At 48.7% G+C, this 25,841-nt stretch overlaps 1 protein-coding gene and 1 pseudogene across 1 annotated transcript in view; one reads left to right on the plus strand and one right to left on the minus strand.

Annotated features, from left to right (window-relative positions):
- The first annotated feature begins 4,747 nt into the window (after nt 1-4,747).
- Nucleotides 4,748-25,841, plus strand: part of LOC142292432 (Fc receptor-like protein 5) — a 210,514-nt gene continuing 189,420 nt past the window's right edge. Inside the window, exons 1-2 of the mRNA XM_075337775.1 lie at nt 4,748-4,809; nt 24,803-25,144. Coding sequence (XP_075193890.1) covers nt 4,764-4,809; nt 24,803-25,144 — 388 coding nt within the window. The 5' untranslated portion in view covers nt 4,748-4,763. The remainder of the gene's footprint in view (nt 4,810-24,802; nt 25,145-25,841) is intronic.
- On the minus strand, nt 20,100-20,631 carry LOC142290795 (small ubiquitin-related modifier 3 pseudogene; annotated as a pseudogene).

Here is a 25,841-nt window from a genome sequence, read left to right on the forward strand (position 1 = left end):
CCGGATGACATCAGATGATGGCCGGATGACATCAGACAATGACCGGATCCGTTTGCATTGTTTTAGATTTAGGGAAGTATAATTATGTATTTTACATGATTATCAGTCACAGTTTAAAGGGAACCTGTCATCAGAAATTTTGCTTTAAATCTTAAAGTTTCCCCCTCTGCAGCTCCTGGGCTGCATTCTAGCAAGGTTCCTATTGTTTTTTTGCCCCCTTTTAGACCAAATATAATACTTTATAAAGTTGTACCTTTTGGGATGCAAATCTTCGAAATCGTCCATGGGGGCGGGCTCTCTGGTGTCCGTTACTGTCCATCCTGCCGATTTACGCCGTCCCCCAATGAGATTATGGGCGGCGCTGTGATTGTCATCGCAAGTGCCCGCCCATAATCTAGTGCCTGCGCTTTCCCCTCTGCCTCCAGCGTTCTGCGCAAGCGCTGGCCATAACCGGTGGTTTCCCTGCTCCAGGGAAAGATGGGAAAGAGGAGACATGCGGTCATCTGACCAGTGCTTGCGCAGAACGCTGGAGGCAGAGGGGAAAGCACGGGCACTAGATTATGGGCGGGCACTTGCGATGACAATCATAGCGCCGCCCATAATCTCGTGTCTGCGCAAACGTCACCAGTGGTCACACTGTGCACGCGGTGCACAGTCCCGCTACAGTGGCACTGCGCATGCGCCGGACCTCGGGCGCACTGGGCGGCGTCTTGAAGTATGAAATGGAGAGTTGGGGGACGGCGTAAATCGGCAGGAGGGACATAACGGACAGCAGAGAGCCCGCCCCCATGGATAATTTAGAAGATTTGCATCCCAAAAGGTACAACTTTATAAAGTATTATATTTGGTCTAAAAGGGAGCAAAAAAACAACAGGAGCCTTGCTAGAATGCAGCCCACGAGCTGCAGAGAGGGAAACATTTAGGTTTCAAGCTAAATTTCTGATGACAGGTTCCCTCTAAGTTTCCCATAACAAGAATCCACATTATTATATTACTGAACATATAACATGAATAATGCAATATTAGATATTATTACTATTATTATTATTATTGTCATTAAAACCGCTATCAACAAAGAAAAAAGATCTATTATCCTGATGATGAATTTATTTATTTTGAGAGTTTCATTCAAACTATTTCCCCCACAGCACGGGGAATGTAAAAAGTGCACATTTATTAACTAATGCATTTTTGCTGATATAACCAAAGTGTGTATTCGTCTGTGTAATTCTGGTAATGGATCGCCTCATGCAAGGGACAGGATTTCCTAAGATGGAGAAACCCAGCTGTCACTAACACATATATACTCCATCACATGACACAGGGGGCTTCACTCCACTTGAGGGTCATCATTGAAGCCACACGTGTCAGATCTGCAGCAGGAGACGCTATGGCCCAGACCATTCAGGATCCAAGTAAAGATGAATGAATGAAGAAACTTTTCCTCTAAAGAATCCATTATGTAAGATCAAGGGAAATACTTTTGTCTTTATTTTTATAACCCAGCATAATTGTTGTACAATGAACTCTTTTATTTTTGCCCATCATTTTTATTCTATATAAAATACATTTGTTTATTTTTTTTAAACCTTGAAGTTTATCTTTCCTGCACCTCATCACGTTCTTACTTAGAAAAATAAGTAAGTCATATATTTTTTAACACCAGCCGAGGTCAGTGGCAGTATGTGGCCTGCGCGGGTTTACAGCCCACATGACTCCAGTTCACCCCCAGCCAGGACCCCCCTTTTCACACAGCCTGCCGGGGCGTCCGGAGCCAATCCCTCGCCCACAACTACCACCTGGCCATGCTCTACGTCTCCTCATCATGGCTCCTCTAAGGACTCCTCTGCCCCCTCCACACCTCTCTGTCTCCTCATCATGGCTCCTCTAAGGACTCCTCTGCCCCTCCACACCTCTCTGTCTCCTCATCATGGCTCCTCTAAGGACTCCTATCCCCCTCCACACCTCTCTGTCTCCTCATCATGGCTCCTCTAAGGACTCCTCTGCCCCTCCAGACCTCTCTGTCTCCTCATCATGGCTCCTCTAAGGACTCCTCTGCCCCCTCCACACCTCTCTGTCTCCTCATCATGGCTCCTCTAAGGACTCCTCTGCCCCCTCCACACCTCTCTGTCTCCTCATCATGGCTCCTCTAAGGACTCCTCTGCCCCCTCCACACCTCTCTGTCTCCTCATCATGGCTCCTCTAAGGACTCCTCTGCCCCCTCCACACCTCTCTGTCTCCTCATCATGGCTCCTCTAAGGACTCCTCTGCCCCCTCCACACCTCTCGCTCTCCTCATCATGGCTCCTCTAAGGACTCCTCTGCCCCCTCCACACCTCTCTGTCTCCTCATCATGGCTCCTCTAAGGACTCCTCTGCCCCCTCCACACCTCTCTGTCTCCTCATCATGGCTCCTCTAAGGACTCCTCTGCCCCCTCCACACCTCTCTGTCTCCTCATCATGGCTCCTCTAAGGACTCCTCTGCCCCCTCCACACCTCTCTGTCTCCTCATCATGGCTCCTCTAAGGACTCCTCTGCCCCCTCCACACCTCTCTGTCTCCTCATCATGGCTCCTCTAAGGACTCCTCTGCCCCCTCCACACCTCTCTGTCTCCTCATCATGGCTCCTCTAAGGACTCCTCTGCCCCCTCCACACCTCTCTGTCTCCTCATCATGGCTCCTCTAAGGACTCCTCTGCCCCCTCCACACCTCTCTGTCTCCTCATCATGGCTCCTCTAAGGACTCCTCTGCCCCCTCCACACCTCTCTGTCTCCTCATCATGGCTCCTCTAAGGACTCCTCTGCCCCCTCCACACCTCTCTGTCTCCTCATCATGGCTCCTCTAAGGACTCCTCTGCCCCCTCCATACCTCTCTGTCTCCTCATCATGGCTCCTCTAAGGACTCCTCTGCCCCCTCCACACCTCTCTGTCTCCTCATCATGGCTCCTCTAAGGACTCCTCTGCCCCCTCCACACCTCTCTGTCTCCTCATCATGGCTCCTCTAAGGACTCCTCTGCCCCCTCCACACCTCTCTGTCTCCTCATCATGGCTCCTCTAAGGACTCCTCTGCCCCCTCCACACCTCTCTGTCTCCTCATCATTGCTCCTCTAAGGACTCCTCTGCCCCCTCCACACCTCTCTGTCTCCTCATCATGGCTCCTCTAAGGACTCCTCTGCCCCTCCACACCTCTCTGTCTCCTCATCATGGCTCCTCTAAGGACTCCTCTGCCCCCTCCACACCTCTCTGTCTCCTCATCATTGCTCCTCTAAGGACTCCTCTGCCCCCTCCAGACCTCTCTGTCTCCTCATCATGGCTCCTCTAAGGACTCCTCTGCCCCCTCCACACCTCTCTGTCTCCTCATCATGGCTCCTCTAAGGACTCCTCTGCCCCCTCCACACCTCTCTGTCTCCTCATCATGTCTCCTCTAAGGACTCCTCTGCCCCCTCCTGACCTCTCTGTCTCCTCATCATGGCTCCTCTAAGGACTCCTCTGCCCCCTCCACACCTCTCTGTCTCCTCATCATGACTCCTCTAAGGACTCCTCTGCCCCCTCCACACCTCTCTGTCTCCTCATCATGTCTCCTCTAAGGACTCCTCTGCCCCCTCCAGACCTCTCTCTCTCTCTTTCTCCCTCTTTAAACACTTTTAAAAGTTCTTTAACATTAAAGGGGGCTTTACACGGAGTGACATTGCTAGTGATATCGCTAGCAATGGCACCCGCCCCCGTTGTTTGTGCGTCACGGGTGATTTGCTGCCCGTGGCGCACAATATCGTTAGGAGCCATCACACGGACTTAACTTCCTAGTGACGTCGCTGTTGCCGGTGAACCGCCTCCTTTCTAAGGGGGCGGTTCGTGCGGTGTCACAGCGACATCACTAAGCAGCCGCCCAATAGAAGTGGAGGGGCAAGGATGAGCGGCCGTAACATCCCGCCCACCTCCTTCCTTCCTCATTGTGGGCGGCTGCAGGTAAGCTGTGGTTCTTCGTTGCTGCGGTGTCACACGTAGCGATGTGCGCTGCCTCAGAAACGACAAACAACCTGCGTCCTCAACAATCAATAATTTTTTGAAAACCGACAACGTGTCAACGATGGACGATATGGTGAGTATTTTCCATCGTTATCTGCCGCTCGTTGGTGTCACACGCAACGACGTCGCTAACGATGCCAGATGTGCATCACAGAATCCGGTGATATATTGTTAGATACGTCACTGCGTGTAACGGGGCCTTAACTCTCTCCATGCCATAGGTGATAAAAGCAATATTCCTTCTTATCTGTGCGGGTGGAATATCTTGTAGGATTGGAGCACTGACGGGGAGAGAGGTTTATTTACTGGTCTGTGATACTTAGGTAATATTTATTAATATTGTGGTTCTTGTAATCCTTTTGCTTCATTATTTTTCAGTAGCTTTAGTGGAAGTTTACCGTGTTCAGAGTCTTCTATCTGTGTATATGCACATTATGTCTGTGGTGTAATCCTCTCATAGACAGCAGTGCAGCCTGTAGATCACTGTCAGTGTTTCCACCCCCCGTGCAGCCGCTCCTGAGCTTTAGCATTCATATTCATTGTATATCTAGGGACGATCCCTGATTGACCGAGGACCCAAACCAAAAATCATCCAGACCCCAGAAGGCTGCAAGGTGTCAGCGGAGTGTGTGAGACGGATATAATGCAGATCAGGAAGCGCGGCTCTTCTGGTGGAAACTTCTTCTGCTTTTCACTTCTCACCATGACTTCCCCTTTCACTTGTCAGTAACGAGCCGGAATATGTGGCGTCTGTGTGTCCTGTGCGTCCTGCTGTCCCCGGTACAAGGTACGTGACCACAGAGAGACACCGGGACTGTACACGCCCAGGTGCGTGGATGGTGTGTATGCATTGTGCCGGATGTATGATGTGTATGTATAGTGCCGGTAAATGTACTGTATAGGGTGCAGAGGATACAGCCGGGACACATCTCAGTGACCGGCCATAGTCAGGTCGGAGGATGTATGATGTGTATGTATAGTGCCGGTACATGTATAGAGGCAGAGGATACAGCCGGGCCACATCTCAGTGACAGGCCATAGTCAGAGCGGGGATGTATGATGTGTATGTATAGTGCCGGTAAATGTACTGTATAGGGAGCAAAGGACACAGCCGGGCCACATCTCAGTGACCGGCCATAGTCAGAGCGGGGATGTATGATGTGTATGTATAGTGCAGTACATGTATAGGGGCAGAGGATACAGCCGGCCACATCTCAGTGACAGGCCATAGTCAGAGCTGAGGATGTATGATGTGTATGTATAGCGCCGGTACATGTATAGGGGCAGAGGATACAGCCGGCCACATCTCAGTGACCGGCCATAGTCAGAGCGGGGATGTATGATGTGTATGTATAGTGGCGGTACATGTATAGGGGCAGAGGATACAGCCGGCCACATCTCAGTGACAGGCCATAGTCAGAGCTGAGGATGTATGATGTGTATGTATAGCGCCGGTACATGTATAGGGGCAGAGGATACAGCCGGCCACATCTCAGTGACCGGCCATAGTCAGAGCGGGGATGTATGATGTGTATGTATAGTGGCGGTACATGTATAGGGGCAGAGGATACAGCCGGCCACATCTCAGTGACAGGCCATAGTCAGAGCTGAGGATGTATGATGTGTATGTATAGTGCTGGTACATGTATAGGGGCAGAGGATACAGCCGGGTCACATCTCAGTGACCGGCCATAGTCAGAGCTGAGGCTGTATGATGTGTATGTATAGTGCTGGTACATGTATAGAGGCAGAGGATACAGCCGGGCCACATCTCAGTGACAGGCCATAGTCAGAGCTGAGGATGTATGATGTGTATGTATAGTGCCGGTACATGTATAGGGGCAGAGGATACAGCCGGGTCACATCTCAGTGACCGGCCATAGTCAGAGCTGAGGCTGTATGATGTGTATGTATAGTGCTGGTACATGTATAGAGGCAGAGGATACAGCCGGGCCACATCTCAGTGACCGGCCATAGTCAGAGCTGAGGCTGTATGATGTGTATGTATAGTGCCGGTACATGTATAGAGGCAGAGGATACAGCCGGGCCACATCTCAGTGACAGGCCATAGTCAGAGCTGAGGATGTATGATGTGTATGTATAGTGCGGTACATGTATAGGGAGCAAAGGATACAGCTGAACCACATCTCAGTGACCGGCCATAGTCAGAGCTGAGGATGTATTATGTGTATGTATAGTGCCGGTACATGTATAGGGGGCAGAGGATACAGCCGGCCACATCTCAGTGACAGGCCATAGTCAGAGCTGAGGATGTATGATGTGTATGTATAGTGCTGGTACATGTATAGGGGCAGAGGATACAGCCGGCCACATCTCAGTGACAGGCCATAGTCAGAGCTGAGGATGTATGATGTGTATGTATAGTGGCGGTACATGTATAGGGGGCAGAGGATACAGCCGGCCACATCTCAGTGACAGGCCATAGTCAGAGCTGAGGATGTATGATGTGTATGTATAGTGCTGGTACATGTATAGGGGCAGAGGATACAGCCGGGCCACATCTCAGTGCCAGGCCATAGTCAGAGCTGAGGATGTATGATGTGTATGTATAGTGCTGGTACATGTATAGGGGGCAGAGGATACAGCCGGGCCACATCTCAGTGCCAGGCTATAGTCAGAGCTGAGGATGTATGATGTGTATGTATAGTGCTGGTACATGTATAGGGGGCAGAGGATACAGCCGGCCACATCTCAGTGACCGGCCATAGTCAGAGCGGGGATGTATGATGTGTATGTATAGTGGTGGTACATGTATAGGGGCAGAGGATACAGCCGGCCACATCTCAGTGACAGGCCATAGTCAGAGCTGAGGATGTATGATGTGTATGTATAGTGGCGGTACATGTATAGGGGGCAGAGGATACAGCCGGCCACATCTCAGTGACAGGCCATAGTCAGAGCTGAGGATGTATGATGTGTATGTATAGTGCTGGTACATGTATAGGGGCAGAGGATACAGCCGGGCCACATCTCAGTGCCAGGCCATAGTCAGAGCTGAGGATGTATGATGTGTATGTATAGTGCTGGTACATGTATAGGGGGCAGAGGATACAGCCGGGCCACATCTCAGTGCCAGGCTATAGTCAGAGCTGAGGATGTATGATGTGTATATATAGTGCCGGTACATGTATAGGGGCAGAGGATACAGCCGGGCCACATCTCAGTGCCAGGCCATAGTCAGAGCTGAGGATGTATGATGTGTATGTATAGTGCCGGTACATGTATAGGGGGCAGAGGATACAGCCGGGTCACATCTCAGTGACAGGCCATAGTCAGAGCTGAGGATGTATGATGTGTATGTATAGTGCCGGTACATGTATAGGGGCAGAGGATACAGCCGGGTCACATCTCAGTGACCGGCCATAGTCAGAGCTGAGGATGTATTATGTGTATGTATAGTGCCGGTACATGTATAGGGGGCAGAGGATACAGCCGGGTCACATCTCAGTGCCAGGCCATAGTCAGAGCTGAGGATGTATGATGTGTATGTATAGTGCCGGTACATGTATAGGGGGCAGAGGATACAGCCGGGCCACATCTCAGTGACCGGCCATAGTCAGAGCTGAGGCTGTATGATGTGTATGTATAGTGCCGGTACATGTATAGGGGGCAGAGGATACAGCCGGGTCACATCTCAGTGACAGGCCATAGTCAGAGCTGAGGATGTATGATGTGTATGTGTGGCGCCCTGGACAAGCCAGGTCATCACAGGTACTACACCAACACACCCCACACCCCGGCTAGGCACACCGAAGCCAAACAACAAATCCTTGTTGCCTCCCTCCAGGGGCTGATGTCCACACCAGGGGGTGGGCCAGGCGGTTGGTCCCGCCCACCGAGGAGTACACAGTCCTGTAGGCGGGAAAAGGAAGGAGAGTTCAGTTAGGAAGTAGTGGAGTGAAGTGGTAAAAGAGGAGACTGACCGTGTCCGGGTGCGTGGCCCGGGCACTTACAGCAAGGTTGGCAGACGGTGGTGACCGTCTGCAGGAGAGGCTGATTAGAGTGACCCGTAAGGACCGGGGACGGGCGGTGGCCCGCCGGTACCGGATCGGGGAGTGAAGAGAAGCCAGCACCATTCGGCAGGGCCTACGGACCCCGACCACGCTAGGAGTCGCCGTAAAACCGGTCAAATCCGTTAGCGAAGGGAACCTCCGGGGTTTCCCAGCAGTCAAGACCCGATTGAAGGCAACAGCTCACACCGTGAAGGGAAACACAGTCACCGCCAAGGTTACAGTTCCCAGGGCCAGAGCCTGCGGGCAAAAAGGGGCTCCTTCAGCACCCATCCAAGCTGGGGAGTGGGTTACTGGTGGGAAGCCATTGGAACCGTAAATACAACACAGGTGCAGGGAAAGGCAGTCACCATCAACCTACCGGGAGAACAACCGCAGCCGTCTGTGGGACCCGTCCATCCAGCCGTTTGTTTGACCAGAGACTCCGTGTGAATTACTGAGTGAGTACCACCGTACCGTGCGGCACAGCGCTGTCCCAGCGACCCTGCACCTCACCAGGCTCCGTAACCCGCCTGTCATCCCTACCACCCTCACCGGGCCCCGGGACAACCCACCCCCCTACCCACGGAGGGGAGAACCAACATCCAAGCTGCTCCCTGTCATCGCTCCCGGGATCCCCGTCCAGAGCAGTGGCGGTGTCACAACCTCACCACAACCGTGGGTGGCATCACGGACAATATCCCTAAACCAAACCCCAAACATTCTCCCTTTTCACTCACGGGCGAGGAACGCCGCTCAAGTCCCCGGGATCCGGCCCACCGCTCGAGCCACCACCGAGCAGCAGCAGCAGCCGGACCCGAGCAGTGGGTGAGCGCAGCGTCCCCTCCTCCGCCCGCGACAACTTGGCATCACGAACAGGATCTTACCGCTCTGCCGTCTGGTAGAGGTGCGCCTTGTGACCGCTGGAGGTGTCCGGCCGAAAATTTGGAGAAGCCGCCATTTTGGGCGCGAAAAGTCCCTGCTCGAGCGTCTTCCCCAGTAGTGGAGGCGCGAAAACTGAAACCCCGCCCTTGTAGAGGAGGTACCGGAAATCGAGCCACCACCCGCAGTGCGAGCACGTATCCGAGCGGCTCGGCGGTTGCAGCCGAGCCCGCGGGGCGGTACATATACTACATCACTACACCCCTATATACACCTGTAATATACTACATCACTACACCCCCATATACACCTGTAATCTACTACATCACTACACCCCCATATACACCTGTAATATACTACATCACTACACCCACATATACACCTGTAATACACTACATCACTACACTCCCATATACACCTGTAATATACTACATCACTACAGCCCCATATACACCTGTAATATACTACATCACTACATCCCTATATACACCTGTAATATACTACATCACTACACCCCTATATACACCTGTAATATACTACATCACTACAGCCCCATATACACCTGTAATATACTACATCACTACACCCACATAAACACCTGTAATACACTACATCACTACACTCCCATATACACCTGTAATATACTACATCACTACAGCCCCATATACACCTGTAATATACTACATCACTACATCCCTATATACACCTGTAATATACTACATCACTACACCCCTATATACACCTGTAATATACTACATCACTACAGCCCCATATACACCTGTAATATACTACATCACTACAGCCCCATATACACCTGTAATACACTACATCACTACACTCCCATATACACCTGTAATATACTACATCACTACAGCCCCATATACACCTGTAATACACTACATCACTACACCCCTATATACACCTGTAATATACTACATCACTACAGCCCCATATACACCTGTAATACACTACATCACTACACTCCCATATACACCTGTAATATACTACATCACTACAGCCCCATATACACCTGTAATATACTACATCACTACATCCCTATATACACCTGTAATATACTACATCACTACAGCCCCATATACACCTGTAATATACTACACCTCTACTGTTACGAGGGGGACCCGGGGAAGCGTGCCAAGATGGGAAATGGACAGCTTCCGCCGGTCAAGGTCCACTGTGCGGTGTAAGGGACCGCCGCTATGGTGGGTGAAGAGTGAGCGGGTTGCTGCTAGCGATCGTCTGGAATGTCACAGACGATCTATGTACACCGGTCTGCCCTAACCCGTGAGGGTTGTATGGCACGGATCTCACGGCTTGGTGTACCTGTTGCACGGGGAAGCACAGAGGTGCCCACGCACGTGTGCCAGTGGAATTCACGAGAATATGGCACGAGGGTAGCACAGAGGTGCCCACGCACGTGTGCTTTCAATAACCAGGTGAGTCCGGTGGAGACTTGAGGAGCTCACCTGGGACAGGAACACGGCCTATTGAAGGGGATACTGCCGGAGCAGCAAGGCAGGAACACGGCCTGCAAACGAGGTACTGCCTAAGCAGCAAGGGCCAAGCCCACAAGAGACAGTAATGCCTGAGCAGTGGCGTGGCAGCACGCTGCCAGACATCCAAACATAGAAGGACGGTCGCGCACCGCCATGATGGCAGGAGGAGCTTTTAAGGAGGTGTCGTTCCACCCAAGGGCGGGCGCGAGGCGGAGATGACGGACTTGACCCAATCAGGGTCCACGACGTCCCAGCCTGGCCAGTCAGGATTCACCACGTCACCAGCCTTGTCATCAAGCCGTGTGACGTCAATGGGCGAATCAGAACCCACCACGCATTGCACATGCTCACCCTCCTGCCTCTGGGAAATAGAGGCGGGATCCTCGGTCTCACAATGTGCGGAGATAACAGGAGTCTCACTGCTTCCCTGAGCAGTAAACCTCTGCACATTGCGCAGCCTCGCAGACCTTCGGGGCCGCTGAGCAGGAGGACCCGCGGCAGGCCAGGAATGGGAGACCGTTTCACTCCTTGTAACAGGACAACCATTAGGTGTCACCCTTCTGCTGCCTCTCTGAGAAGGTATCTCCTGCACACTGCGCAGTCTGGCAGACCTTCGGCGCTGCTGAGCAGGAGCGCTCGTGGCAGGCAAGGAATGGGAGACTGCCTCAGTCCTTGCCTCAGGAGAGCCACGAGATGTAACACTCTACACCCCTATATACACCTGTAATATACTACATCCCCATATACACCTGTAATATACTACATTCCTATATACACCTGTAATATACTACATACACCTCAGGCACCTCTGTACAGGGCCCCTGCTGAGCTGCTTCTCTTTCACATGCCCAGGTTGCACCAATGTTGTGTTATTAGGAGCCCCGTACGGGCCTTGGCTGCTGCAGCTTCTTCTCCTACCGGGCGGGAACTTTTCATATGACACACATGCGTGCCGTACTGACGAAATAAGGGCGCGCGAGTGTCACAGAGAAGGTGTCAGGCAGGGAACAGAGGAGAGATTCCTGCGTTCCGCTGCCTGCACTGTGCTGAGCTGCAGGACCACTCCCTGCCCGGCACGCAGCATGTGATGAGGGCAATCTGACCAGGGAACCCTGGAGCTCCGTCAACAGGTCAGATTGCCCTCATCACTGACCGGTGAGCAAGGACGCCCTGAACCAGGCGGGCCAGTCACAGAGAGTAGGTGGGCTGGATTTGGCCTGCGGGCTGCCCCTTGCCCAGGTCTGTGCTAGTGTGTCACACGTGTCCCGCTCCAGCAGCGGTCGAACCGCTCGGATCTGGGGTGTCGCTACTCGTGGCTTAAGGGTCTCCGGACCCAGGGGCTCGGGGTCATGCCACAACGTGATGGGGGGTTATTTACCGGGGAGTTAGATAGTTTGTGACGCCACCCGTGGTGTGCGGTAATAGGGAGTACCGCCACTGCTGTTGGGAGTACCTAGGGTGATGGAGTGGGGCAGCCAGATGATGTTACCCTCCACGGGTAGGGGAAAGCCCCGGGACTCTGGATGGTGGGATGGGGTGCAGGGGGAGCACAGGCTCGCTGGTTGCAGGGGTTAATCTGGTACTCACTCAGAAGGAAAGCAGATGCTGACAATGTAGTAAACCAAGTCTCTGGGTGCCGCTGCCCTCTTGGGGGAGCTCGTCTGGGTTTTCGTCCCCTGCAGTACTGCCTGGTGGTCTGTAACCTGCCTCCGTGCACAGAATTTGAAAGTGTTTAGGTGGCCCATAAGCTTTGAGCTGTCTGGGCCCCGCTCCCTACCATGGGTAGCAGAGGAGCTTGCTCTCAGGAGCTCACACTTGGGATTTCAGTGGGCTGCTTTGCTTGGAAAACCCTATCCCCCTCGTTGCGCTAGTGCCCCCGATCTCTGAGCTTCGTGGGAACAGTCCATATAGGCCCTGTCCTCCGCAGGTTAATTGCCGGGTTGCTTGAAGCTTCTCCCCGACTAGGGTCCATGTACCCCGACGTGCCTTCGATCCCAGCCCGGCTATTGAACTGCAGCTGCTGGCTATCCTCCAAGACTAGCCCAGCACCCAGTCCCAATCTCCCGCGACAGGGTCTCCGACTACTCGGGTCCAGACCACCGTCTGCGACCTAATCTGCTTCTCCCCTGGGAGCTACAACTCCCAGCTTCCTCCGAGCTCATCACACCTCGAGGGCTACCACTGAACTCTTTGCTCCCCTGGAGCCGACTGACTTGTCACCTCCCACCTCCCTGCCTGACCCTTAGGTGGGTGGCCCTATTCCAGCTTAGCAGCCCACTGGTGTGCCTGACAGGGTGTTGTGTGAGGTGTGACTAGGATTTGTAGATGCTGGTGGAGGCAGTACTGCAGGATGGGAACCCAGAACCATGGTGGGTTGAATCCTGCACTAAGAGTAAAGAGCGTGCAGTACCCTGTGACGACCTGACTAGTCCAGGGGCGTCACACTACTGAGGACGGAAAACAAAAAGCTGCTACTGAGGACGGCAAACAGAATAAGCCACTACTGTGGACTAGAAGCATGAAGAAGCTGCTACTGAGGACGGCAATCAAGAAGAAGGCACAACTGAGGATGGCAAACAAGAAGCTGCTACTGAGGACTGCAAACAAGGAGAAGCTGCTACTGAGGACTGCAAACAAGAAGAAGCAGCTACTGAAGACGGCAAACATGAAGCTGTTACTAAGGATGGCAAACAAGAAGAAGCTGCTACTGAGGATGACAAACAAGAAGAAGCTGCCACTGCGGACTGCAAACAAAATGAAGCCACTACTGAGGACGGCAAACAAAAATAAGCCACTACTGTTGGACTGCAAAAATGAAGAAGCCACTACTGAGGAAGGCAAACAAGAAGATACTGCTACTGAGGAAAAAAAACAAGAAAAATCCGCTAATGAGGAAACAAACAAGAAATCATTACTGAGGACTGCAAACAAGAAGAAAGCACTATTGAGGACTACAAACAAGAAGAAGCTGCTATTGAGGACGGCAAACATGAAGAAGCCACTACTGTTGGACTGCAAAAATGAAGAAGCCACTACTGAGGACTGCAAACAAGAAGAAGCTGCGACTGAGGATGGCAGAAAATAAAAGGCTTCTATTGGGGAGTACCTCAAAGAAAATAAGCCACTACTGAGGACAAAGAAACCCAAAAAGAAGCCACTGCTGAGGACGCAAACAAGAAGAAGGCACTATTGAGGACTACAAACAAGAAGAAGCTGCTACTGAGGACGCAAACAAAAAGAAGCTACTAAGGGCCATAAAGAAGAAGAAGCCGCAACTGAGGACAAAAACAAGAGGAAGTCGCTACTAAGTTTGGCAAATAAGGGGAAGCCGCTACTGAGGACTGGAGACAAGAAAAAGCCATTACTGAGGATTGGAAAAAGAAGCTGCTACTGAAGACGTCAAACAAGAAGAAGCTGCTACTTACTCAGGACAACAAACAAGAAGAAACCACTACGGGGGACTGGAACCAAAAAGAATCTCCTACTGAGAACTGCAGACAAGCAAAAACCACTAATGAGCAAACAAACAAGAAAAACCCACTGTTTTGGACTGGAACTAAAAAGAATGCGCTACTGAGGACTGCAAACAAGAAGAAGCAGGTGCAGAGGATGTAACCAAGAAGCCATTGTTACTGAGAACTGCAAAAAAGAATGTGCTACAATGAACAGTGATCAAGGAGAAGCTGCTACTGAGAACCATAAATAAGAAGAATCCTCTACTGAGGATGGCAAACAAGAAGAATCCGCTACTGGGGAAACAAACAAGAAGTCGCTACAGAGGACGGCAAACAAGGAGAAGGCACTACAGAGGACTACAAACAAGAAGAAGCTGCAACTGAGGACTGGAAACAAGGAGAAGCCGATACTGAGGATGGCAGACAAGAAGAAGCCGCTATCAAGCACAGCAAACAAGAAGAAGCCGCTACTGAGGACAGCAAACAAGAAGCTGCTACTGAGGACAGCAAACAAGAAGAAACTGCTACAGAGGATACAAACAAAAAAAGCCACAGCTAAGGACGCAAGCAAGAAGAAATCGCTACTGAAAACACATTGAAGAAACCGCTGCTGAGGACTGGAACTAAGAAGAAACTACTACTGAGGACAGCAAGCAACAAGAAGCTGCTATCAAGGATGGCAAACAAGAAAAAGTTGCTACTAAGGATGGCAAACAAAAAGAAGTCAGCCGCTGAGGACAACAGACAAGAAGAAGCTACTCCTGAGGACAATAGACAAGAAGAAGCCGCTACTGCGGACAACAGACAACGTGAAGGTACTCCTGTGGATGGCAGACAAGAAGAAGCCGCTATTGAGTACTGCAAATGTGACGCCCTGGGCAAGCCAGGGGTCACAGGTCATTACACCACCACACCCTACACCCCAGTTAGGCACATCAGCTACCAAAATCCTTGTTGCCTTCCTCCAGGAGCTGGTGTTCACACCAGGGGGTGGGCCAGGCGGTTGGCTCCGCCCACCGAGGAGTTCACAGCTCTGGAGGCGGGAAAACCAGGCAGATAAGCTAGGGAAGTGAAGGAGTAAACAAGGAGATGAGTTTAGGAGGTGAAAGTGAAAGGAAGTGAAGTGGTAGAGGAGCTTAGGAGAGAAGCTGAAGTAAAGGGAACAGTGACAGTTTGTAAAGCCTGAAGTTGGTCCGGGTGTGTGCCCCGGGCTGAGAGACAGCAAGGTCAGCAGACGGCGGTGATTGTCCGCAGGGGTGACTGCTCGGAGGTTGCTGGAAGGACCGCGGACGGGTGGTGACCCGGCGGTCTGGAGCAGTATACGAAGAACAGTCAGCACCAGGGCAGGGGCCTTTCGGATCCCGGCAAGGCTAGGAGTCGCCATAATTTGCCAAATCCGTCAGTGAAGGGGACGACTGTCTCCCAACAACCAAGTCCCGATTGAAGGCAACAGTCCAACCGTAACGGAGAGACACCGCCACCGCCAGGGCACCAGTTTCTCAGGACCAGCGCCTGCGGGCAAAGTAGGGCTCCTCCAGCCTATATCCAAGCCGGGGAGCGGGTTACCGGTGGGAACCCATCGCAACCATCATCATCTTAGGTGCAGGACAAAGGGACCGTCACTGTCAACTACTGGGGAAAAGCAAGTGCAGCCGTCCGTGGGAACCGTCTTTCCAGCCGTGTGTTTTACCGAGAACTGTGTCATCGTCTCAGGCTGAGTGAGTACCACAGTGCCGCAAGGCACAGCTCTGCCCCCGCGTCCCTGTGCCCACCAAGCCCTGCATCTCCCACCTCATCACTGGGCCCCGGGACAACCAACCCCCTACCCACGGAGGGGAGGACTAACATCTAGCTGCTCCATACCATCACTCCCGGGATCCCCATACAGAGCAGCGGTGGTGTCAACAAATCACCACAACCGTGGGTGGCATCACGGACAATAAACAATCCCCACACCCAAAAAAACCCCTTTCACTCACGGGCGAGGAGCGCCGCTCGAGACCCCCGGGATCCGGCCCACCGCTCGAGCCACCACAGAGCAGCAGCAGCCGGACCCAAGCAGTGGGGTGAGCGCAGTGCTGACACCCTCCTCCCCGCCCGTGACACAAACAAGAAGAAGGTAGAAAACAAAAAGAATCTGCTACTGAGGAAAACAGAGAAGAAGCTGCTCCTGAGGCTGGCAGACAAGAAGAAGCCGCTACTGAGGACAGCAACAAAAAAAAGCCACTACTGAGGACAGCAAACAAGAAGAAGCCGCTACTGAGGACAGCAAACAAGAAGAAGCCGCTACTGAGGACAGCAAACAAGAAGAAGCCATGACTGAGGACATCAAATATTAAGGAACTGCCACTGAAGATCACAAGCAAGAAGAAGCCACTACCAAGGACGATAAACAAGAGGAAGCCGCTACTGAGGATCGATGGGGTGTTAAGCTGTCATCAGAGTAACAGGAGAGCAAAGGGAGGAATGGAAGGAGTAACGCATATTCTGGTTTGTTTCACACGTTTCTTAGCATCTTGTTTCCATTTGTATTCCTTCTTTTCTTCATTCGCTGTTCTGCTGCTTTCAGTCTGAATCTAAAATGTGCACACTGCAATGAAAAAAAAAAAAAGAATGAATTGGGGTGTACAAACTTTTGTCTGGCACTGTGTGTATTTATGACGAGACTTCCTGGAATGCTTTTGCAGTGTCTGGATAGTGGCAAGTCTTGTTAATGAAAGGGTTGTGAATTTTAGACTCGCTGCCCCAAGAAGTCACCATCATCTCTGAACAGAATATTAGCACATGTATTTGTACCCATGTACATATAATGTGTATATTCTGAATACATATATACCATGTAGATAGAGCCTTGGCTGAAATGTGCTGCAATTATACATGTTTTGTTATTTACATTTTTTTTTTGTTACAAAGAAGACCTTTATTTTTTGGAAGAGTTTTTCTTTCATTCCTCAGCATTACGTTCTCTGTACTGGACCACTGGGAATATTTACTTTTTTGTATGAATATAGAAATGTGGCACTCCTTGTTCGCTGGTGCTTGGATAGGGTCCCACCCCAATACGAAATATCAAAAAAATCCAGCACTCAAAGCATTGAAATGAAATTATTTTGAATTTTTATTTATTCGTTTATAGAAAGCAATTTTGTGTAAATGTTAGTTGACGTTTCGGTCTTCCGACCTTCATCAGATTACACTACAATAAAGAAATACATAAAGAATTTTTAGATATACAGAAATATAATGGCATAATACAATCAAGATATCAGAAAAGGCAGAAAATTCACCTAGTAATAATACATTGACCATAAAAAATGACATACCAAAACAAATTGTCAAAAAACAGAAAATCTGAATAAACAATCTGACAATTGAGCCACTTCACTGGCAGATACAATGTCCTCCTAGTAATAAAGGTAGGAAAAATGATATGCTAGAATGATTGATAGAGAAAACAGGAAGAAAAAATAGAGGAAAATGCAAGGACCAAAAATTATGTCCTGCTAATTCAGTATTGAATTGCATAGAATGAAAGCGCAAATGGCAAATAGGAGCACTCAAAAATTAATCTGGCAAAATCAAACAGACAATAAGAAATAACACCGTGCAGTAACACTCACCAAAAAGGCTCTGGTATAACATATGAGAAATCCTGGAGAAGAGGGAAAAGCTGCCCGTCCGGGTCTGCGGTCTGTGTGATCTGACAGCCCAATATCCAAGTTTAAATAGACCGCTTAATTAGCGTATATCATGTTACGGAACGTCACTTCCGGTCCACAAACCGGAAGTGACGATCCTGATTGGCAACATGTAAAACCTAATGGTTGGCAAACACGGACTTGCGCAGACTGACCACGCCACTGCATATCCAATCAACTGGACGGAAAGTGGTGTACCAGCATATTAAGGATATAGTAGATCAAAAAGATAGTAAAAATAGATCACTTAATTGGCGCATAACACATCGCGGAACGTCACTTCCGGTCCGCGAACCGGAAGTGATGATCCTGGCTGGCAATCTGTAAAATGAAATGGTTGGCAAACGCGGACTTGCGCAGACCATCCACACCATTTTACATCCAATCAACTGGATGGAAAACACGGTCATAAGCAACGAATGGGAAATTTGTAAGGGATAGACATGTAAATCAACAATGACAAGTAATGCCCCCTTACCATATGATTACTATAATATAAAGGTAATAAGAATAAAGGAGCACCACTGTCCGTTGAAACAACGGAGGGTGGTGTACCAACACTTTAAGGATAACAATAGGTAAGAAGTACTATCTATAATATTATATAGAAATGCTGACTTACTTCAAAATACAAGGACAAACAGGTAAAGAGACTCTCTTCTTATTACCTTTTTCTTCTCTTTACCTGTTTGTCCTTGTATTTTGAAGTAAGTCAGCATTTCTATATAATATTATAGATAGTACTTCTTACCTATTGTTATCCTTAAAGTGTTGGTACACCACCCTCCGTTGTTTCAACGGACAGTGGTGCTCCTTTATTCTTATTACCTTTATATTATAGTAATCATATGGTAAGGGGGCATTACTTGTCATTGTTGATTTACATGTCTATCCCTTACAAATTTCCCATTCGTTGCTTATGACCGTGTTTTCCGTCCAGTTGATTGGATGTAAAATGGTGTGGATGGTCTGCGCAAGTCCGCGTTTGCCAACCATTTCATTTTACAGATTGCCAGCCAGGATCGTCACTTCCGGTTCGCGGACCGGAAGTGACGTTCCGCGATGTGTTATGCACCAATTAAGCGATCTATTTTTACTATTTTTTTGATCTTCTATATCCTTAATATGCTGGTACACCACTTTCCGTCCAGTTGATTGGATATGCAGTGGCGTGGTCAGTCTGCGCAAGTCCGTGTTTGCCAACCATTAGGTTTTACATGTTGCCAATCAGGATCGTCACTTCCGGTTTGTGGACCGGAAGTGACGTTCCGTAACATGATATACGCTAATTAAGCGGTCTATTTAAACTTGGATATTGGGCTGTCAGATCACACAGACCGCAGACCCGGACGGGCAGCTTTTCCCTCTTCTCCAGGATTTCTCATATGTTATACCAGAGCCTTTTTGATGAGTGTTACTGCACGGTGTTATTTCTTATTGTCTGTTTGATTTTGCCAGATTAATTTTTGAGTGCTCCTATTTGCCATTTGCGCTTTCATTCTATGCAATTCAATACTGAATTAGCAGGACATAATTTTTGGTCCTTGCATTTTCCTCTATTTTTTCTTCCTGTTTTCTCTATCAATCATTCTAGCATATCATTTTTCCTACCTTTATTACTAGGAGGACATTGTATCTGCCAGTGAAGTGGCTCAATTGTCAGATTGTTTATTCAGATTTTCTGTTTTTTGACAATTTGTTTTGGTATGTCATTTTTTATGGTCAATGTATTATTACTAGGTGAATTTTCTGCCTTTTCTGATATCTTGATTGTATTATGCCATTATATTTCTGTATATCTAAAAATTCTTTATGTATTTCTTTATTGTAGTGTAATCTGATGAAGGTCGGAAGACCGAAACGTCAACTAACATTTACACAAAATTGCTTTCTATTTACTTTTTTGGTCACACGCGCTAATGTCTTGGAAGTTTCCACTATAAATGTGCCACTTTATCTAGGAAAATGGCATCCGCGTGTAATGAAGCATTAGGACCAGCTTTAATCAGTGGGTATTAACAGTACTCGTCCATTGTAGCCTTCCGTCTACCATAGCTGCTTAGGAATTGATCACCAACCCCAAGATTTCTTGGCCTGATCCGGTCACTGACACTGACTGTAATATGTCCCATTCAATGAGGTGTGATCCGTCCTTGGTCATGTAGAGGTGTGCGGCCTAGTGGATAAAGTCATGTCCGTCCTCCCGCCACCCCCATGATGGCTCCTCATTTCAGCCTTACTTATGGGGCTTTGTGAGTAATGGCTGGAGAAGCAAAAGGAAATCAGGAGTGTCCGGGCTTCATAGCGACATTCAGGTGGGAACTTGTCCAACTATTGAAATGACCGAGGACCAAGACACAAGATTGAAGAATGCTGTAAATAAAACAGCAAAATCTGAACAGTGGCCCTCGAAATATGAAAACAAAACCACTTAGGAAAGCCATTGATGATACCACAAAACGTCCACCTCTTGTATATAGCGCAAAGTAAAATGTGCTAAACCCAACGTCTCCAGAGTCTAACGTTTCCATAGTGTGGCGCGTTCTTTGTCAGGAGAGGGCAGATGTAGGTAGTGAGGCCTCAATGGACACCTGCCACGTGGGGCTGAGCAGATGCCACCTGTCTGGTGTGCACACACGTCAATAGTATCCTCCTCTTCCATCTCAAGCTGTGTTGGGGTGTTCCATTACTAGGCTGACCATCAAACCTGACCCGTATGTGTCTCATCAACAAGCCCTGTCCATCACAGTATGCCCTCATTAGCTTGCTTAGAGGAGTGTGTGGCATGATTATTGGACGGCTGATCCATCCTTTCCTGCCACTTTAAGATTGATGTGGTCATTTTCTGTCTTTACGGTTTCCTTGGGCTTCTCCTTAGACAGACTGCAGCTGCTCTCGTCATACAGATGTTTATTACCTTTGTGTGTATATGTCACACAGCGTTTTGCACAAAGCTCACTGACTGTCAGGCGCTGTTCACATTGCAGATTCTGACACTGCGCCTGATTGTTTCCCTGCAGTTCCTGATCTACACAGGCAGACTCGGGCATCGACCAGCAGTGTACTCAGTCACAGACAGGCTAGCAAGAGTTAACCTGTGCTTGTTGGGCTTCTGGCATCACATGTTGTAAGGAAACCAATCACATCTGCTCCTTTCATTTGTAGGTTATCGGAGATCTTCCATCCACACCGACTATAGTTTATGCTGTGTTCTCAGCGTGCCTGGGTGCAACTCTCTTGCTGCAGAGAGAATAGCTTTGGCTTGGTGTTGTTGTGGAGTTACCCATCGTCTTGTTCTTTCCACCCTGCTCTTGTTTTTCTCCTTATCTTTGTCTTATACCTCTGTGTGCGTGTTGTGTGATAGAGTTTTGGTTTCCCCGTCTATCTTTTCCTGTGGGGAGAATCTCATTCCTGTCTCGGCCCCCACGAGGTAGGTAGTGGAGGGTATAAGATCCAGGGCTGGTCAGGAGCAGGGCCAGAGAGGAGGCTGAGGCACTTCCACCTTCAGGGGTATCCCTGGGTTTAGGGATAACTTGGGCCCCCCTAGCCTGAGAGTCAGCATAGGAGCCCTGGTTTCCTCCTATCCCCGTAGTTTTCATGGCAGTATAGGAACAACACAAAAATAAACATAGAAAAAAAAGAAACTAAGCTAGTTGGACATAATTTCTCACAAAATCCCAAAAAGGGGCAGGGCAAAATTGTTGGCACCCTCACCTAAATATTTGGGTACACACCCTTTACACTCTGGAATAAATGCCTTCCATCAGTCGCCTCCAATACCCGTCCACAAGCTTCCTCCTCTCACCTGGAATCTTGGACTCTTCTTTATAAACGTCTTCAGGTCTCTCATATGTGAAGACGTCTTCTCTTCTCCAAATTTTCAGATCTCTCCCCATTTGTCAATGGGATTTAGATCCGGACTCATTGCTTTCTCTTCAGAACTCACCAGCGCTTAGTTTCCATCCATTTCTGGGGCTTTTTGAAGTGTTTGGGGTCATTGTCCTCCTGGACCTAGGACTATACCCGGCTTTCTGACACTGGACTAAACATTGCCACCAAGATTCCTTTGGTAATCTTCAGATTTCATGATGTCTTGCACACAGTCAGGGTATCCAGTGCCAGAGACAGCAAAACAACCCCAAACATCTCTGACTTCCACCATGTGTGACCGTAGGAGCTTTACTCTTTACTTTGTAGCCACATTCTGTTTTTGGTAAATAGTAGAATGATGCGCTTTACCATACAGCTCTACCTTGGTCTCATCTGTCCATAAGACGCTTTCTCAGAGGGATTTTGCTTACTCTCGTACATTTTGGCTTTTTTCTGTCTCTGTGTCAGCAGTGCGGTCCTCCAGGGTCTCGTACATAGCGTTTCATGTCATTCAGATGTGGACGGATAGTTTGCGCTGACAATGATGCCCCCTGACCTGCAGGGCGGCTTGAATTTCTTTGGATCTTGATTAGGACTTATCCACCATCCGGACTATCCTGCGTTACAACCTTCCATCAATTTTTCTCTTCCGTCCACGTCCAGGGAGATTAGTTACAGTGTCATAGGGTGTACACTTCTTGACTATGTCCCTCACCATGGACAAAGGAACATGAAGATCTCTTGAGATGGACTTGTAACCTTGAGATTGTTGATATATTCAATAATTTTAGTTCTCCTGTCCCCAGACAGTTGTCTTCTCCTTTTTCTGTTCTCCATGCTTAGTGCGGCACACACAGACTCACAATGCACAGATTGAGGAAACGTCTCCCCATTTTATCTGGTTTCCAGTGTGATTTCCATATTGCCCACACCTGTTAGGCTATGTGTCCACGGTAGAATGTACCTGCGGATTTTTCTGCCTGAAAATCCGCGACTTTCGCGGCAAATCCGCACTCGCGGATTTGCCGCGGATTTGCCGCGGATTTACCGCGGATTTGCCGCGGATTTTGATGCGGATTTTTTTTTTTTTTTTTTCCCCATTCAAAACCAAAAATCCGCACCAAATCTGCACCAAACAATTGACATGCTGCAGATTTTTCCGGATCAAAATCCGTGGCAAATCCGCAGCAGAAAAATCCGCAGCATGGACACAGCATTTCCAAAATGCCATTGAAATGGCTTGGAAGTGCCGCTGCTGCAGATTTTCGGGAAATCCGCGGCAAATCCGCGGCAAAATCCGCAGTAAATCCGCAGTGTGGGCACATAGCCTTACTTGTCACAGGGAAGTTTGAACGATAAATCACATGCTGGAAACAAAGCTGTTTACCCACAATTTTGGAAAGCTGCCAACAATTTTGTCCAGCAAAGTTTCGTTTTTTTGGGGGGAAATTCTATCCAATTTGCCTTTTTTCTCAGTTTTTTGTGTTGTTCGTTTGTGTATAACAAAGCATGTGTAATTGTAATAATTTACTGTGAGAAATACTTCATTTTCTGGAACAATTTGAAGGGCGCCAACACTTTTGTCCATGACTGTGTCTGTATCATTACCACCTCATATACATATATATCCATAGGAAATATCACCAACATGTATTCATAAATAGAACATGCTAAAAAGCATTACAAATATCATATGGAAAAACCTGTGTGGTTAATCATAAATAGAAAGTGCAAAAACCACTCAAGGAATATAAAAAAACAGGAGAACAAATGTGGTTTGAATGCAAAAAAGGTATACACCGAATTTTATTACAACATGAAAAATTCAATGAAGCACAAGGGTAAACATATATGTGCAAAAGACAGAGTTCACATTGGCACTAGAAGAAGTAATCACATGGAAAAAGTATCATTAAATAACACCTAATTTGGATAACATTGTAAACCATGTGATAACAGAGAACAATAGCTGGTAAAAAGGTTGCTGGTAAAAAGCAATCAATAAACAGTCACTGGGGTCATTGATGCGGACTGCACATGTGCCATACTAAACATCGCTGATTGGTTACTCCAACCCATGTGACACATCATACGGTGCATATAAAAGGTCCTGGAATGGAGGAAGCACTACCCCCTTTGGTCTGATGAAGCGGTAGTTACCAACACGTGAAACGCGCGTTGCCTTCTTTCTGGGGGGACCTCCTGGGCTTGTCTTGCACTATTGGCACTTTACCTTGTTCAGCAGCCTCTGGTATGTAGTTCCTACAGGCTGATGGCTTTTTGTGTGCTGCTGACTGTTTACTGCCTGCTCTCTACCAGCAGCTTCTTACCAGCTATTGCTCTCTGCTATCACATGGTTTACAATGTTATCCAAATGAGGTACTTTTTAATGAAACTTTTTCCATGTGATTGCTACAGGCTGATGGCTTTTTGTGTGCTGCTGACTGTTTATTGATTGCTTTTTACCAGCAATCTTTTTACCAGCTATTGTTCTCTGTTATCACATGGTTTACAATGTTAACCAAATTAGGTGTTATTTAATGATACTTTTTCCATGTGATTACTTCTTCTAGTGCCAATGTGAACTCTGTCTTTTGCACATATATGTTTACCCTTGTGCTTCATTGAATTTTTCATGTTGTACTAAAATTTGGTGTATACCTTTTTTGCATTCAAACCACATTTGTTCTCCTGTTTTTCTCATTATCACCTCATGTAGGATCAGACGCAGGACGCGACTTTTCTCTTACAATGGCGGCCGTCCTCGATGTAAATCTCTGATCACGGCTCATCGTCATGTTCGGCTGCAGTGGAGGAGACGTCTCGTAGGCCCAGATACATTGTCTCCAATATCTAGAAGTTACAGGCTCCATAAAGTGCAAATCTGTAAATATTCCACCTGTGAGGAGCGTGAGACCCCATATAGTCAGAGAGCGGGATATAACCGGCCAGTAGAGGAAGAGGTAATGATGGGGGCACCGGTCACAGCTCAGATCTCTACAGTGAGTGATCGGCCCCTGGGGTCCGGGCATCGTGTCTGCGCCCATCGTGGCCTCCACTTATCATAAGACACATGATCCTAAATCATAATGTGACGATCCAGGGCCGCCTCTCCTATATATACCAGTCTGTGAAATATACAGTATATATCACTGCACACATAGAAGTAACGGCTGGAGGAGGATCAGAATATCCGGTGTATAAAGTAACCAGCGTGTGTTCTGTTACATGATGGTGGTGGACGCTGTGTGTGGATGAGCGGAGGCTCCAGATCTGGACACTGACCATTATTATGTGATACTGTGACTAATGGATGATAATGAGCTCACTGAATGTTCTCTGTTCCTCCAGGACTGGACCCCGGGGCCAATAACCACACAGATGTATATGCCCGCCCGGGCTCCGATGTTCTCGTACCTATCAGATATAACCTGACAAGAAATGAAACTTCCAAGCAGTGCGATGAGTTTACCTGGAGCTGGAAGAATGAAGCATCCACACAATTTTCCCCGATCATCAAAAGCAAACGCTGCGAAAACACATACTATAATTTCACTAATTACAATGTCACCGTGAGCGGAAGCCTGACCATCAGCAACGTCACCAGGAATAACAGCGGGAAATATCAACTCAAAGTAGGGGACACAAGTGGACGGCCGAAATTTACTCACAATTATACTCTCCATATACAAGGTAAGTGTACATCATAATGAGCGGGGTCTACGTGTAGTGTAGGGTGTAATGAGCGGGGTGTACGTGTAGTGTAGGGTGTAATGAGCGGGGGTGTACGTGTAGTGTAGGGTGTAATGAGCGGGGTGTACGTGTAGTGTAGGGTGTAATGAGGGTGTGTGTGTGTAGTGTAAGGTGTATTGAGGGGGGTGTACGTGTAGTGTAGGGTGTAATGAGCGGGTGGTATGTGTAGTGTAGGGTGTAATGAGCGGGTGGTATGTGTAGTGTAGGGTGTAATGAGCGGGTGGTATGTGTAGTGTAGGGTGTAATGAGCGGGGTGTACGTGTAGTGTAGGGTGTAATGAGCGGGGTGTACGTGTAGTGTAGGGTGTAATGAGCGGGGTGTACGTGTAGTGTAGGGTGTAATGAGCGGGGTGTACGTGTAGTGTAGGGTGTAATGAGCGGGGTGTACGTGTAGTGTAGGGTGTAATGAGCGGGGTGTACGTGTAGTGTAGGATGTAATGAGTGGGGTGTACGTGTAGTGTAGGGTGTAATGAGCGCGGTGTACGTGTAGTGTAGGGTGTAATGAGCGGGGTGTGTGTGTAGTGTAGGGTGTAATGAGCGGGGTGTACGTGTAGTGTAGGGTGTAATGAGGGGGTGTGTGTGTAGTGTAGGGTGTAATGAGCGGGGTGTACGTGTAGTGAATGGTGTAATGAGCAGGG

Source organism: Anomaloglossus baeobatrachus, chromosome 2 (genome assembly GCF_048569485.1).
Source record: "Anomaloglossus baeobatrachus isolate aAnoBae1 chromosome 2, aAnoBae1.hap1, whole genome shotgun sequence".
In the NCBI taxonomy this organism is placed as follows: Eukaryota; Metazoa; Chordata; class Amphibia; order Anura; family Aromobatidae; genus Anomaloglossus; species Anomaloglossus baeobatrachus.